This window comes from Palaemon carinicauda, chromosome 32 (genome assembly GCF_036898095.1).
Source record: "Palaemon carinicauda isolate YSFRI2023 chromosome 32, ASM3689809v2, whole genome shotgun sequence".
Taxonomy (NCBI): domain Eukaryota; kingdom Metazoa; phylum Arthropoda; class Malacostraca; order Decapoda; family Palaemonidae; genus Palaemon; species Palaemon carinicauda.
Window position 1 is genome coordinate 76,155,840 of NC_090756.1, and position 12,482 is coordinate 76,168,321.

The 12,482-nt window shown below is 38.8% G+C and overlaps 1 protein-coding gene across 1 annotated transcript in view; it reads left to right on the forward strand.

Moving 5' to 3' along the window:
• Nucleotides 1–12,482, forward strand: part of LOC137625668 (uncharacterized) — a 216,464-nt gene that overhangs the window by 17,630 nt on the left and 186,352 nt on the right. The window contains exons 9-15 of the mRNA XM_068356578.1: nucleotides 114–350; nucleotides 887–983; nucleotides 1,229–1,327; nucleotides 1,545–1,602; nucleotides 2,312–2,518; nucleotides 6,337–6,477; nucleotides 9,849–10,022. Of these exons, the coding sequence (XP_068212679.1) occupies nucleotides 114–350; nucleotides 887–983; nucleotides 1,229–1,327; nucleotides 1,545–1,602; nucleotides 2,312–2,518; nucleotides 6,337–6,477; nucleotides 9,849–10,022 (1,013 nt within the window). The remainder of the gene's footprint in view (nucleotides 1–113; nucleotides 351–886; nucleotides 984–1,228; nucleotides 1,328–1,544; nucleotides 1,603–2,311; nucleotides 2,519–6,336; nucleotides 6,478–9,848; nucleotides 10,023–12,482) is intronic.

Consider the following 12,482-nt stretch of genomic DNA (forward strand, 5'->3'; position numbering starts at 1 on the left):
ATAGATTCTATATCTTTTGTCAGCACTCTTGACTTAATCTATCTTATGAGATGTAGCCATAAAAAGATTATGAGCCATCGCAATGATAAATTTTTAAAATTACAAATTGTCAGGACGTGCTTGTCCTCCAATCCTGCCCTACGACTTCATAACATGGCACGACGACACCAATGTCATCATGCCGATTTCTCGTGCCCCTGGGAATACCCTCACTTATTCGTGTACGAAGATGTACTATCAGGAGGGTCAAGATGGTGGAACTCGTACTATTGAGGGGAATGTCACTTGTCTACAAAGCAGCACAGGAGAAACTCCTCAATGGGATAAGGCTGTTTTTCTTCCTTGTAATCGTAAGTAACCCAAGAAAATAGGTTGCTATCTTACAGACCTAAATTATATCTTGACCTAGGGTTGGGTTGCTATCTCACAAACCTTTACTTTGACCTAGGGTTGGGTTGCTATCTTACAGACCTTTATCATAACCTAGGATGGGATTGCTATCTCACAGACCTATATCTTGACCTTGTGTTGGGTTGCTATCTCTCAGACCTTTATCTTGGCTAGGGTTGGGTTGCTATCTTACAAAACTTAAATTTAACCTAGGATGGGGTTGCTATCTCACAGCACTCTTGACTTAATCTATCTTATGAGATGTAGCCATAAAAAGATTATGAGCCATCGCAATGATAAATTTTTAAAATTACAAATTGTCAGGACGTGCTTGTCCTGATGCTGGTAACCATTTGTAGATGCCTGAACAAATTGGGTGGAATGTTGGGAGGGGAATATTATCAGGTCCTTACTCTCTCGAATTTAAACATCTTGAAGGCTTATTAATATAAAAGTCGATATTTTGTAATCAATGTTATTTTTACCCCCTTTCCAGTTGTTTGCCCTGAAGGATACCTAAAGATATTGGAACCCGAAGAGGTGTGCTATAAAGTGTCGGAAAATCTTCTTGGATATTTTGAAGCTGTCCGAAGGTAAGTAAATCTCTCTCTCTCTCTCTCTCTCTCTCTCTCTCTCTCTCTCTCTCTCTCTCTCTCTCTCTCTCTCTCTCTCTCTCTCCGTCTTAGGTTATTATTGTGTTTTGTGTATCTTCGTACCATCTTGTCAACCTATCCCGCCTTTAGCCACTTACCGTGGAGTCAGAAAAAATACTCAAAAACTTACAGTCGTACAGACAAACAGTTATTTTATATCTGAACATTATTTCATTGCATCAAAGCTGCGTGAAAGACAATGCAACGTTGATGAGCAATCCAAACCACACGTTACTAGCAGACCACCTGGGAGATGGATTCCACTTCACTGCTCACACTCAGAGGTAAAGAAAAGAGCATTATGTAATAAACAAAGGTAATGAAAAGACTATTATCTATGATACAAAGAACTCTAGTTTCAGCAACCGGTCCTTTAACGTCATTCCATGATCTTCCTGATATGTAAAATAATTGAAAAGTGTTCATGTCTAGTATCAGGAAGATCGAGGCTTCTGATATCCTAAACAGTTCAGCAAAAGATAATCTTTCTACCTTTTTCAGAGGATTGTCCACTTTCATCTCACCCGAACTTCTGACTCCATGCGAAGCAAGTTGCCAGGTAACTTTATTTGCTTAGGTTTTGTTGAGAATGAATTAAAATGGAGGTTACTTAACCTTTCTAGTTTGGTATTCTAGCTACAGGAATGGTAATAAAGATAAAAATATATTAGATGCTGTGTTCATGACTCAATTTCTACCAAATAGTCTGGCCTATTCTTTGCACACTCTCCTCTGTCCTCATACACTTGAAAGCACTAAGCTAACCAGGCAATGCTTCACTCAAGGGGATAAATACTGCCGTGTAAGTTTTCAGTGGCTACTTTCTACTTGGTAAGGGTAGAAGAGAATCTTTAGCTATGGTAAGCTGTTCCTCTAGGAGGACACGCTAAAATCAAACCATTGTTCTGTAGTCTTGGTTAGTGCCATGGTCTCTGTACAACGGTCTTCTACTGTCTTGGGTAAGAGTTCTCTTGCTTGAGGGTAAACTCGGGTACACTATTCTATTTGTTTCCTTATTATCCTTCCTCGCTTGGTTATTTTCCTTATTGGAGCCTTTGGGCTTATAGCATCTTGCTTTTCCAAATAGCTTTGTAGCTTAGCAAGTAGTAGTAATAATAATAATAATAATAATAATAATAATAATAATAATAATAATAATAATATTAATAATAATAATAATAATAATAATGATTATCGGTTTAAGACATTATTAGAAATATAACTAGATTTTCCCGAAACGCTTATAATGGACCCATTTTCTTTTACAGCCAACAGAACCAGACATGTGCCTTACCATGAACAAGTATGGTGTGTACGTTGCCGTCAATTGCCAATTGGTGGCGTTGCCATACATTTGCCAGTACCCAGGTAGGTTTTCCTATTCTATTTCTTTTCTTCAGGGAAACTCTCAACCAGATATTCTGTATGAGTTTGGATATAAAGTTTTCAAAAGTATTAGAGAAATACAAGAGAATGTAACATCTGATATAAATTAAACATGTACAAACTTGGCTGTGCGCGCACACACACACACACACACACACACACACATATATATATATACATATATATATATATATATATATATATATATATATATATATATATATTTTTATTTTTTCTGGGGGGGAGGGGAGGCTCAAGCCATGTCGATATAGATATATATATATATATATATATATATATATATATATATATATATATATATATATATATATATATATATATATATATATATATATATTTTTTTTTTTTTTTTTTGGGGGGGGGGGGAGGCTCAAGCCATGTCGTCCCGATAGAAGTTCCTCAATGGCAGCTTCCTACCTAAGATATTTCTGCGAGTGATATACCAGAGAATTTTACCTTAAAGGTATCACAGAGTTCTAACCTCAAGAGCAAATATCTTGAGAGATATCATGTATAAATCAGGGAAGTGTTAAGAGCCCGGCCGGTATCCTAATATATGGGGGTATAGGAAGAAAAAAAATCACTGGGCTTCGTTACAGGGTAATTAGTAAAGATAACTCAATAAACCAAAGAAGTTGTTCCCTACAAGAAAATGCAGTTTTTCTTCTTTTATTGTAAATTTTGATAATTATAACAATTTGATATATAACAAATTGTGATCAATAGCATCTGTATAGATTCCATGAGTCACAAGACAATACATTACACGATAATTACTGTACTACACGCGTTGGTTTGACCTCTAACGATCACTGGTTTTTGCGTCTGTTTTTCTCGGTTTCGGCAAGAATTTCATCATGGCAAAGAGAAAAGGACAATTTCATCACCTCGCCAACATAAGGAAGAAGAAAATTCGCAGTATTTAGAGTTTAAAAGTGGGTAATTTAGGTGAAATTAGAGGAGTTAGTGAAGGAGAAAGATGATGGAGTAACCATCTTGTCTAAAGAAGTAAGATATTGAGCAAAGAGATCTCCATTTATAATTAAATTATGATAAAAACTTTGTTTTGGTTTATTAATATCCAAAAAGGAACATAGAATCCATAATAATCATGATTTATTGATATTGTCTTTGTAAAAATACAAAGAAAAACTTTGAACGCCCATATCTCAAAATTATACTTATTGACCTTCAAATTCTATCTTCTCCCTTAGTTTTAAAGATGTAGCATACAAATTTGGTATATAACTTCGAAAGACATCATACAATAATCAAATTTGGCCCCCTTTTCCAATTTTTGTTTCATATTTTTTTTTTCTAAATTTTGTCCCCGATTGTGGGGTTTATTTTTTTACCATAATAAAAAAAATTCATATCAAGCAAAAATATGACTTAGAAAAAAACTCTTCATTTGATTAGTCTACATCAGGTCTATATAAGGTAGTAATCCAAGGGCTTGATATTAATTATCAAGGGAGGAGATAAATTTGAAAAACACTCATTTTCAGGATAAATCGCCCTGGTATCGCAAAACCAAGGGCCAGGGGCAAAAATCCTTTGCAGTTTGGAGATTTCCTAAGTCACCTTATTAAGTAGTATAAATGTCAAAGTCCTGTCCTTAAAAACAGTATTAACATGGTTATTCTTCCCCGAATCGAGTTAATCTTGTCTTGAAGGATAAGGGATAGGGTAGCATACATGGGTGAGAGAGCAGTTACAACTCCCTATCTCAATGTGCTACTACTAACATGTTTCCTGTTGATCCATTCCTTTTTGCAGACGCCATCTTTGATGGTTGCTTGGAGTGTTTTTGCATGTTTTCTTAGCTTTTCGAGTGATTTAGCGATCATGGATGCTTCATCTTCCTCCTCATCAACTAAGATGAGTACCCTTTTCTTTTGTGTTGGAGAAATTCGCGTCTCCAACCCCTTTTTCTTTCAATATGCATGCCTTTTATTATCTGTGGCTGACATGTGGTCGACGCCATTGCATCATGTTTCCAAATCGCTCAAAAATGATTAGTTATTTATTCTTTTTATTGTAAAAATATGTTTTACATTATTCTTTCAGAGAGTGGTATGATTTTGGGTATCCCAAGCCCTTTTTTATGGTGTTACTTGTGTATTTTTATCAGCATTGACTTAGGCTAGCTCCACCCTAGCTAGCGGCCATGCCTGGTGATTTTATACTTGTGCACTATCCCTTTATTTCACCTAACCTTAATGGTTTCGTAAGGCTGCCCATCCTCCCATGCTGTCAACTCTTCACAGCACAGAGCTGCGGTTCTGTAGGTCCTTCTTGGAGTTGGATAGTGTTTTACACTTTTCTTAGGGTGACTCTTTTCATCTTCCCCTTAGCCTACATGTTTGATGAGGTGGCACAGTTCCTGGGAACTTGTTCCCTATGTCTACTTATTGTTTACCCATTTGAACGCATTACTCCCTGTTCTAATGCTGACAGGTAGACCCCCATGTGCTGCCTTACCCATTCTTAGGTTTCCCTCTTAGCTTTTGGCAGGCTATGGCTGGTTGTGAGGACTTGTCTTCTGTGCCCTATCATTGCAGACCCCTGTTCTATGTGGCAGTTAGGCCTTCTTGTTGTGTCGCCTTACCAATTTCTGAGTCTCCCATCACCACCCTTTTTCCTTCCCTTAGTGCCTGCTAGTGTGTCTTCAGTCCCATGGCGACAGAAGTACTCTTCGTCACCATCTTTGGACAAGATAGCTTGTAGGCTATCTATCCTCGCCCTAGGTGGGCGAGATTCTTTCCTTTCCTGGACTAAATCTCTCTGCTGCATTAGAGACCACCCTTGGGTGTTTTCTCTGCCCCTTCCCTTTCCTGGCTAGGCCATAACCTGACAGTAATGAGAACTACAGTTCCTCTTGTCTAGTAATCTTAACCTAGCTCTTGAGTTAGTCCCTTACCCGCTAAGTAGGTTAGGCTCTCCTGCATAGTTCTCCCTATGGCCTAATCCTATCTAGACGAAGAGTTGGTACTCCTTGGGGTTCTCCTCTGCCACCTTGGCAGTGGCCTGTTCTGTGACTGCAGCTTCCCATCCTGTGCCACTGGATGTGTGTTGGCTATGGAACATTCCCTCTACCGCCTTAGCTGCAGCCTTAGACAGGTCATGGGCTTATTCCTATCTTCTTCCATATCTGAGGAACACTGCCTTTGAAGTTGGTCAATTGGATCCCGCCTGGTTGTCAGGATATCCTTTGCATTTTCAATGCTTAGCATCTTAGCCGACTTGTACAACTCTCATTATCTTACGGACTAATCCTGTTCTTTACATAGATTTATGATAATGACCAGGTCTTGGCAAATTACCCTATTAGCTGCCTTTCATTTCTATACCTCTCCCTCTGATTGTGGAACATTCCATATGGAATTATTCACTCTCTTCCTGTCGACTGGAAAATGCCTCTGTCGCTTTGTGTTGACAGACCTTGGGTGTTGAAAGGTCAGTTTTTATCGTGGCTACTAGATATAGTTGCAGCCTTAACCCATCTATTGCCGCTTTGGGGGTAGTTGTTGTTAGCTTGGGCACTATGATAAGTGAATTTGCCCTCTTCAGTTGTCCAATAGACCGACCTTGGAGGCACTGGTGTTCTTTTGATGTGAACCTTTCCTCCATATTCCTACCACACTGTTATTGATAGTTTCTTTTCTAAACTCTCCAATGATTTCCGAGCTGTTTGGCATGAATCTTTATTATTTTAGTCTTAAGCAATATTTTAGCTGGTAGGTTTATGTATGTTAGGATTAATATGGAGCATTAATTTATGCATAAAATTTCATATGCATGCTTATTCTTAAGATGAAAAATTCCCTAATGATTTGTACTCATTGAAATTTTTTCTTCTTTTGAAATTTTTTCTTCTTTACAGGTTGCTGATGGAATGGTGTATTCTACAGTCAGTTGTACCAGGCGGGTCAAGTTGCCCTGTGGCTACAAGACTTTCTGGAAACATGCGGACTGTCATGTTCTCAAGGGGTTTATTGTAATATGGGAACTGACTAACTGTCAGGTTTGCAAAAGCTTGCTTCATACCGGCTTCCACGCCAACAACAGCTCCTTGGACATACAAGAACGGAGTCAGAAGACGCTCCGTCATTGGGTTAGAAGCTTTCAAAAGAGCTCTCAACATGGTGCCCCTTATCTTCCTTCTGTGGAACTGAAGGACCTCTTCTATCCCAAGGACGAGGTGACCGCTGTTTTGGGTTACCAATTACCGACGTTTCAACTCCCACCAGTACCAGTACATCATGTGGATGCTTAAGTCCAGGATGCTATGCAAGTCATAAGCCTGGACTTGGAATCCTTTCCATCGATCGATAGCTATCCTTACTGCTATGTAAGTTTAACTCACAAGCGTCCATTAGGGATGATATGATCCCTAAGGAAACAATCATCCTGGACCACAGCTCGGCTCAGTCTCTTTTGGTTTTTGGTTAAGGAGCTGAAGATGGCCGAATTCACTAGCAGCCAACTTTCTGCTTTTGGAATGAAGCAGGCCACTTTTGTAGCCCCTAAGGATATTGTGTTTCCTTTCACCTCTAAAAGTTTTAAGGCTGTAAAGAAAGCAGTAGTGGAAGGTAAACCATTACCAGTGCTGGAGGAGTGCAAACCAGTCTCCTTAGCCCTTCCTTATGATTCGAACTGTTGGAAGGAAGTCCAACATACCTTTTCTGTTGGAAAACTAGATAAAGATACTGGAGGCAAGAAGTTTAATGAGAAATTGCCTACAATTCCCAAATCCCTCTTGAAGGAAGAATTTGAAGCTAAAGAGAGACTATCTGCTTCTTTATCCTTCCAATCTTAAACGCTTATTGAAAACTATTCCAAATCTGATCTCTTCCCAGTCTTGGAAACAACTCACCATAGAGATCTCCATGCCTTCTTCCTAGCCAGAAGAGCACGCAGAGAGCACGTCATGGCCGTTGCTGCAATCAGGCATGAACCTAGAAAGCTAATCGACTTCAATTCTAGGGAAAAGACCTTTTCCCCAAGAAATTGGTTTAGGAAGTCATGGATAATGTGGCTCAGATTAATAAGAGCCTCTTAGGAAAGTGGGCAATGTCCTCTAAAAAGAAATTTACCCCCCGGTGAACGGCCGCAACCCAAGGGCAAGAAGCCCAGAAGACTTTAATTAAAATGAATCCTTTCCTGTTATGATAGCCTCAGTTGCCGCCATCCCTCAGACTATGTACATGGTTTCCCAGCACTTTGTCTTAGTGTCTAGTCTTCAACCCAGTGTATGAGAGCGCCACCACTACATTTCATCCTGTCAGAGTTCAAAAGAAGAGCGCCAGTGGTCAGTCTAGAGGCCGATGAAGTAGAGGCAAGAGAGTTAAAGACACAGGCCCTTCACAACAACAATAAGGAGCTCCAGGTAGGGGGATGACTTTACCTGTTCAGGGATCGATGGGAGTATTATCCCTCGGCTCACAGCATAATCATAAAAGGACTAGGCTGGAAAGAAAGACAGAAATCAACCCAGTTCAAGAGGTTCTTCAAACCCAGAACCCCTTTGCTGGAGGATTATGTACAGGAATTTCTCCAAATGGGAGTCATCCATTGCACAAAATTCATGAACTTTCAAGGGCGGCTATTATGGGTGCCCAACAAAGATTCGAACACTGTTCGAACTATTCTTGACTTGTCCCCACTAAACAAATTCTTTCTGAACAATAAGTTCCAGACACTGACTATCTCGCAAAAATGGACCCTACTACCCCATGGGTCCTACACTGCCTTCATATATCTTACAGACACCTATTGGCATCTTCTGATACGTCGGCACTTCTCCCCCTATCTTGGTTTCAGACTGGCAAGAAAAGCCTATGTACTCAAAGCTCTGCCCTTCGGGCTCAATATAGATCAAAGGATTTTCACGAAGCTAGTCGAGGCCATCATCCAACAACCACAGAAGAGAGGCCTCTAGGTGATGGTATACCTGGACGGCTGGCTAGTCTGGGCTGCAACGAAGTCGGAGTGTCTTCGTACTGCTAAAGAAGTGATAGAATTCCTACAGTCTCTGGGCTTTCAGATAAACTTCAAAAAGTCCAGACTGTCTCCAGCTCAAGAATTCCAGTTGCTAGGACTTCACTAGAATCTAAAGTCACACACCCACTCTCAACCTCAAGGCAAAAGAAAGGAAATCGCAAAATCTGTTAGGTGCCTACTCCGTTCAGGATTACTCACCAGGTGGCAACAGGAAAGAGTCTTGGGTTCACTGCAGTTTGCTGCCATGACAGACCTAATCTTAAAAGCAAGACTCAAAGGTGCCAACAGAGTCTGGAGAAGAAAGGCATTAACTGCTCGGAGAGATCCTCGATACAAAATCCTAGTCTTACTGTGAAAACAGTTCAAGCCGTGGTCCACTGCCAAGAGTTTATTGACACATGTCCCTCTACAGTATCCTCCTCCATCTGTGACAATTCACACTGATGCCTCGGAACAAGGTTGGGAGGGGGGGGGAGACACTCCTCTTCCAAGTAAGTACATGGTTTGTGATCAGTCACATTTCGGAAATTTCACATCAATATTCTGGAGGCCATGGCAGTGTTTCTGACTCTGAAGACACTGAACCGAAAGACATAATCACACATAAAATTAGTCATTAACAACAGGACGATAGTCCATTGTGTCAACAGATAGGGCTCCAAGTTTCCTCAGATCAACGATGTGATTCTAGCCATCCTCACTTTAGCAAAGATGAGGAATTGGCATCTCTCAGTACTTTACCTTGAAGGGTTCGAAATGTGATGGTGGGTGCCCTGTCAAGATCCAAGCTTCTGGAAACAGAATGGTCTCTGGATACAAAATGATTCTGTTTCATTCTAGAGCAAGTCTAAGAACTGCAAATGGATCTCTTTGCAACAAGCTTCAACAAGAAGCTTTCCCGACATGTAGTACCAAACTTAGATCCGTAAGCAACAGCTATGGATGCGATGTCTCTGGATTAGAACCAGGGGTCTCACATCTACATATTTCTACCATTCAACCTCGTGATGAAAGCCTTGAACAAGCTACGAACTTTCAAAAGAACAGCAGTTTTAGTGGCTCCCAAGTGGTTCAAGAGTAATTGGTATCCTCTTATTCTGGAACTCAAATCTCTCCAGATTTCTCTACCATCCCCAGGATGTTCAACAGAAGACTGTCTAAGCTTCCTCTTGGATAACAAAAACACTTCAGCTCAGGATTTTCTCATCCTCACTGCTCAAAAAAAGTTAGGAGTTATAAAGGAGAGAATTGACTTCATATAAGAGTACAAATCCAACGCCACAAAACGACAATATTTGTCTTCTTGGAAAAACATGGGTTGCATTTGGGAAGAGTCATCAGCCCTCTTCTATTTCTATAGACTTCTGTATTTCTTTCTTTATCTCATTGCAGGATCAAGGCCTGGCCTCTACAATTACTGCCTCATGTAAGTTGATGCTAACTAGACCATTTGCTTATGCTTTTGATATTGAACTCAATAGCAAGCTGTTCAATAAGATCTTGAAGGCTTGTGCTAAATTGAAACCTAATGTTCCTCATAAGGCTATTTCATGGTCGTTGGATAAAGTCCTGCACTTTACTTCTTCGATAGATAACTCCTCTACCTCTCAGAGTGATCTTACTCAAAAATTCTATCCTTTTGCTTGCTATGGCTTCTGGTACTAGAGTCAGTGAGATGTGGCCCCTTCAAGGGATGATGGCCACATTAAATACTAGGAATTGGAGGAAGTAAATCTTGACCCAGATCCTGCATTCGTGGCAAAAACCGAACTTCTCACAAAACGTTGGTGGCCTTGAAGATTGTTCCACTACAGGAGGACCCTTCTCTGTGACCCGTGGAGTGGCCTCTGGGGCCCGGCCCGTATCCCAATATATGGGGGTATAGGAATAAGAACACAAAATACTGAAAAAATTTACTGATATTTGTATGGCAATAGAGAATGCATTTACAAAATATTTTGTCAAAATTCGTTTTTCTTTCATAGTTACAGGGTAATTAGTAAAAGTAACTCAATAAACCATAAATATTGTTCCCTACAAGAAAATGCAGTATTTCTTCTGTTATTGTAAATTTTGATAATTTATACATTTTAATATAAAACAAATTGTGAGCAATGGCATATGTATAAATTCCATGACTCACAGGGCAATGTGTTACACGGTAATTACACCCTTTGACCTTTAGTTGTACTACAATATCTCATAGAGAGTACACATTTGAGTCTATCTTCTGACAATCACTCGTTTTTACGTCTGTTTTTCTCGGTTTCGGCAAAATTTTCTTTATGCTAAAGAGGAAAAGACAATTTTAACATCTGGCGAACGTAAGGAAGAAGAAAATTTGCTCTAATAAGAGTTTAGAAGTGGGTATTACTGGCGAAATTAGCGGGATCAGTGAAGGAGAGAGATGATGAAGGAGCGACCGTCTCGTCTAAAGAAGCAAGATATTGAGCAAAGGGATCTTCATTTATGAAGGAACATAAAATTCATAATAACTATACTTATCGACCTTCACATTCTATCTTTTCCCTTAGTTTTAAATATGTAGCATTGAAATTTGGTACATAACTTAGACAGACATTATAGAGCAAACGTTGCCCTTTTTTTATAATTTTTGTTTCATATTTCTTTTTTCTGATTTTCAGGGTTTACTTTTTACCATAATGAAAAAATTCATATCTAGCAAAAAAAAAAAAAAAAAAAAAAAAAAAAAAATTTGACTTTAAGAAAAAACTCTTCATTTGATTGGAGGTCTACATCAGGTCTATATTAGGTTGTAATCCCAGGTCTTAATATCAATTATCAAGGGAGGAGATAGAATTTGAAAAACAGTAATTTTCAGGATAAATCACCCTGCCGTCGGAAAACTAAAGGCCAGAGGCAAAAATCCTATGCCGTTTGGAGATGTCCTAATTCACCTTATTAAGTGGTATGCATGTCAAAGTCCTGTCCTTAAGGGGACCGTCCGCCATGTCCACCATTTTTTTTTCTAATGATCCAAATTACACCATTTCTATATGTGTTTTAGACATATATAATACCTTCATCATATAAAAATTTCAAGTCATTTGATCAAAAACTTTTGGATTTATTAGCAAAAATCATGATTTAAAAAAATAATTTAGGTACATTTTTCCCCACTACTATGATACCAATTGTATTGAAACTTATACCATAAAAACTACTCTGTCAACCAAACAATTCTGTCAGACAGAATTTTGATTTTCCTTTCTATTTTTTTTAAGGAATTTTTTTTTCTCGTCTAGACGGAAAATAATCGTGAAAAAAAATGTAAAAAAAAAAAAAAAAAATTTTGTCTGACAGAATTATGGGATTTTTTATTCTTCTTTTCAACGATATCTTTCTCTCTAATATCGAACAACAAATAAGTGAGAAAAATGTACCTAAGTGTGAATAAGTATGTTTTTGAGTTATGAGCTCCCAAAGATTTGCAACACATTTTCGCTTCTTTTCTAAAAGAAATCAAGATAATATTAATATGATAACTTTTATTGTTTACTCCTACATAAATGCACCCTAAACGAGGTATTTGAACCCTCAGTTTACTATTCCTATGTTATGAGTTGCCAGCGATCTCTAATTGTTACCCGTGTTTTAGTTAGCAGCTCTCAGCTTTGTACTCTTATTCATGCTTCCCTCTTTCTTGGTTCTTTTTTCTTGTTCTCCACTTACTTTTTGTTCTTTCTATCCCCTTATGTAACATTGACATTGCTATAAAGTTCCAGAGGACGTTGTGAAAGCACAATCAACATATGAACTTCAAGTAAATAAACAGATGCATTATAATTTCTATATGTCTTTGGAAACTTTGCTGATGTTCTCGTAGCTGGTAGTTTTCATTCACCTACCCTCTACCAATGCCTTTCATTTCTGCCGGAAGTACGAGATTTCGAAACATAAGAGAGAGAGAGAGAGAGAGAGAGAGAGAGAGAGAGAGAGAGAGAGAGAGAGAGCATTTGGCTGATATAGATGGTAGTTCAAATTGAGAGAGAGAGAGAGAGAGAG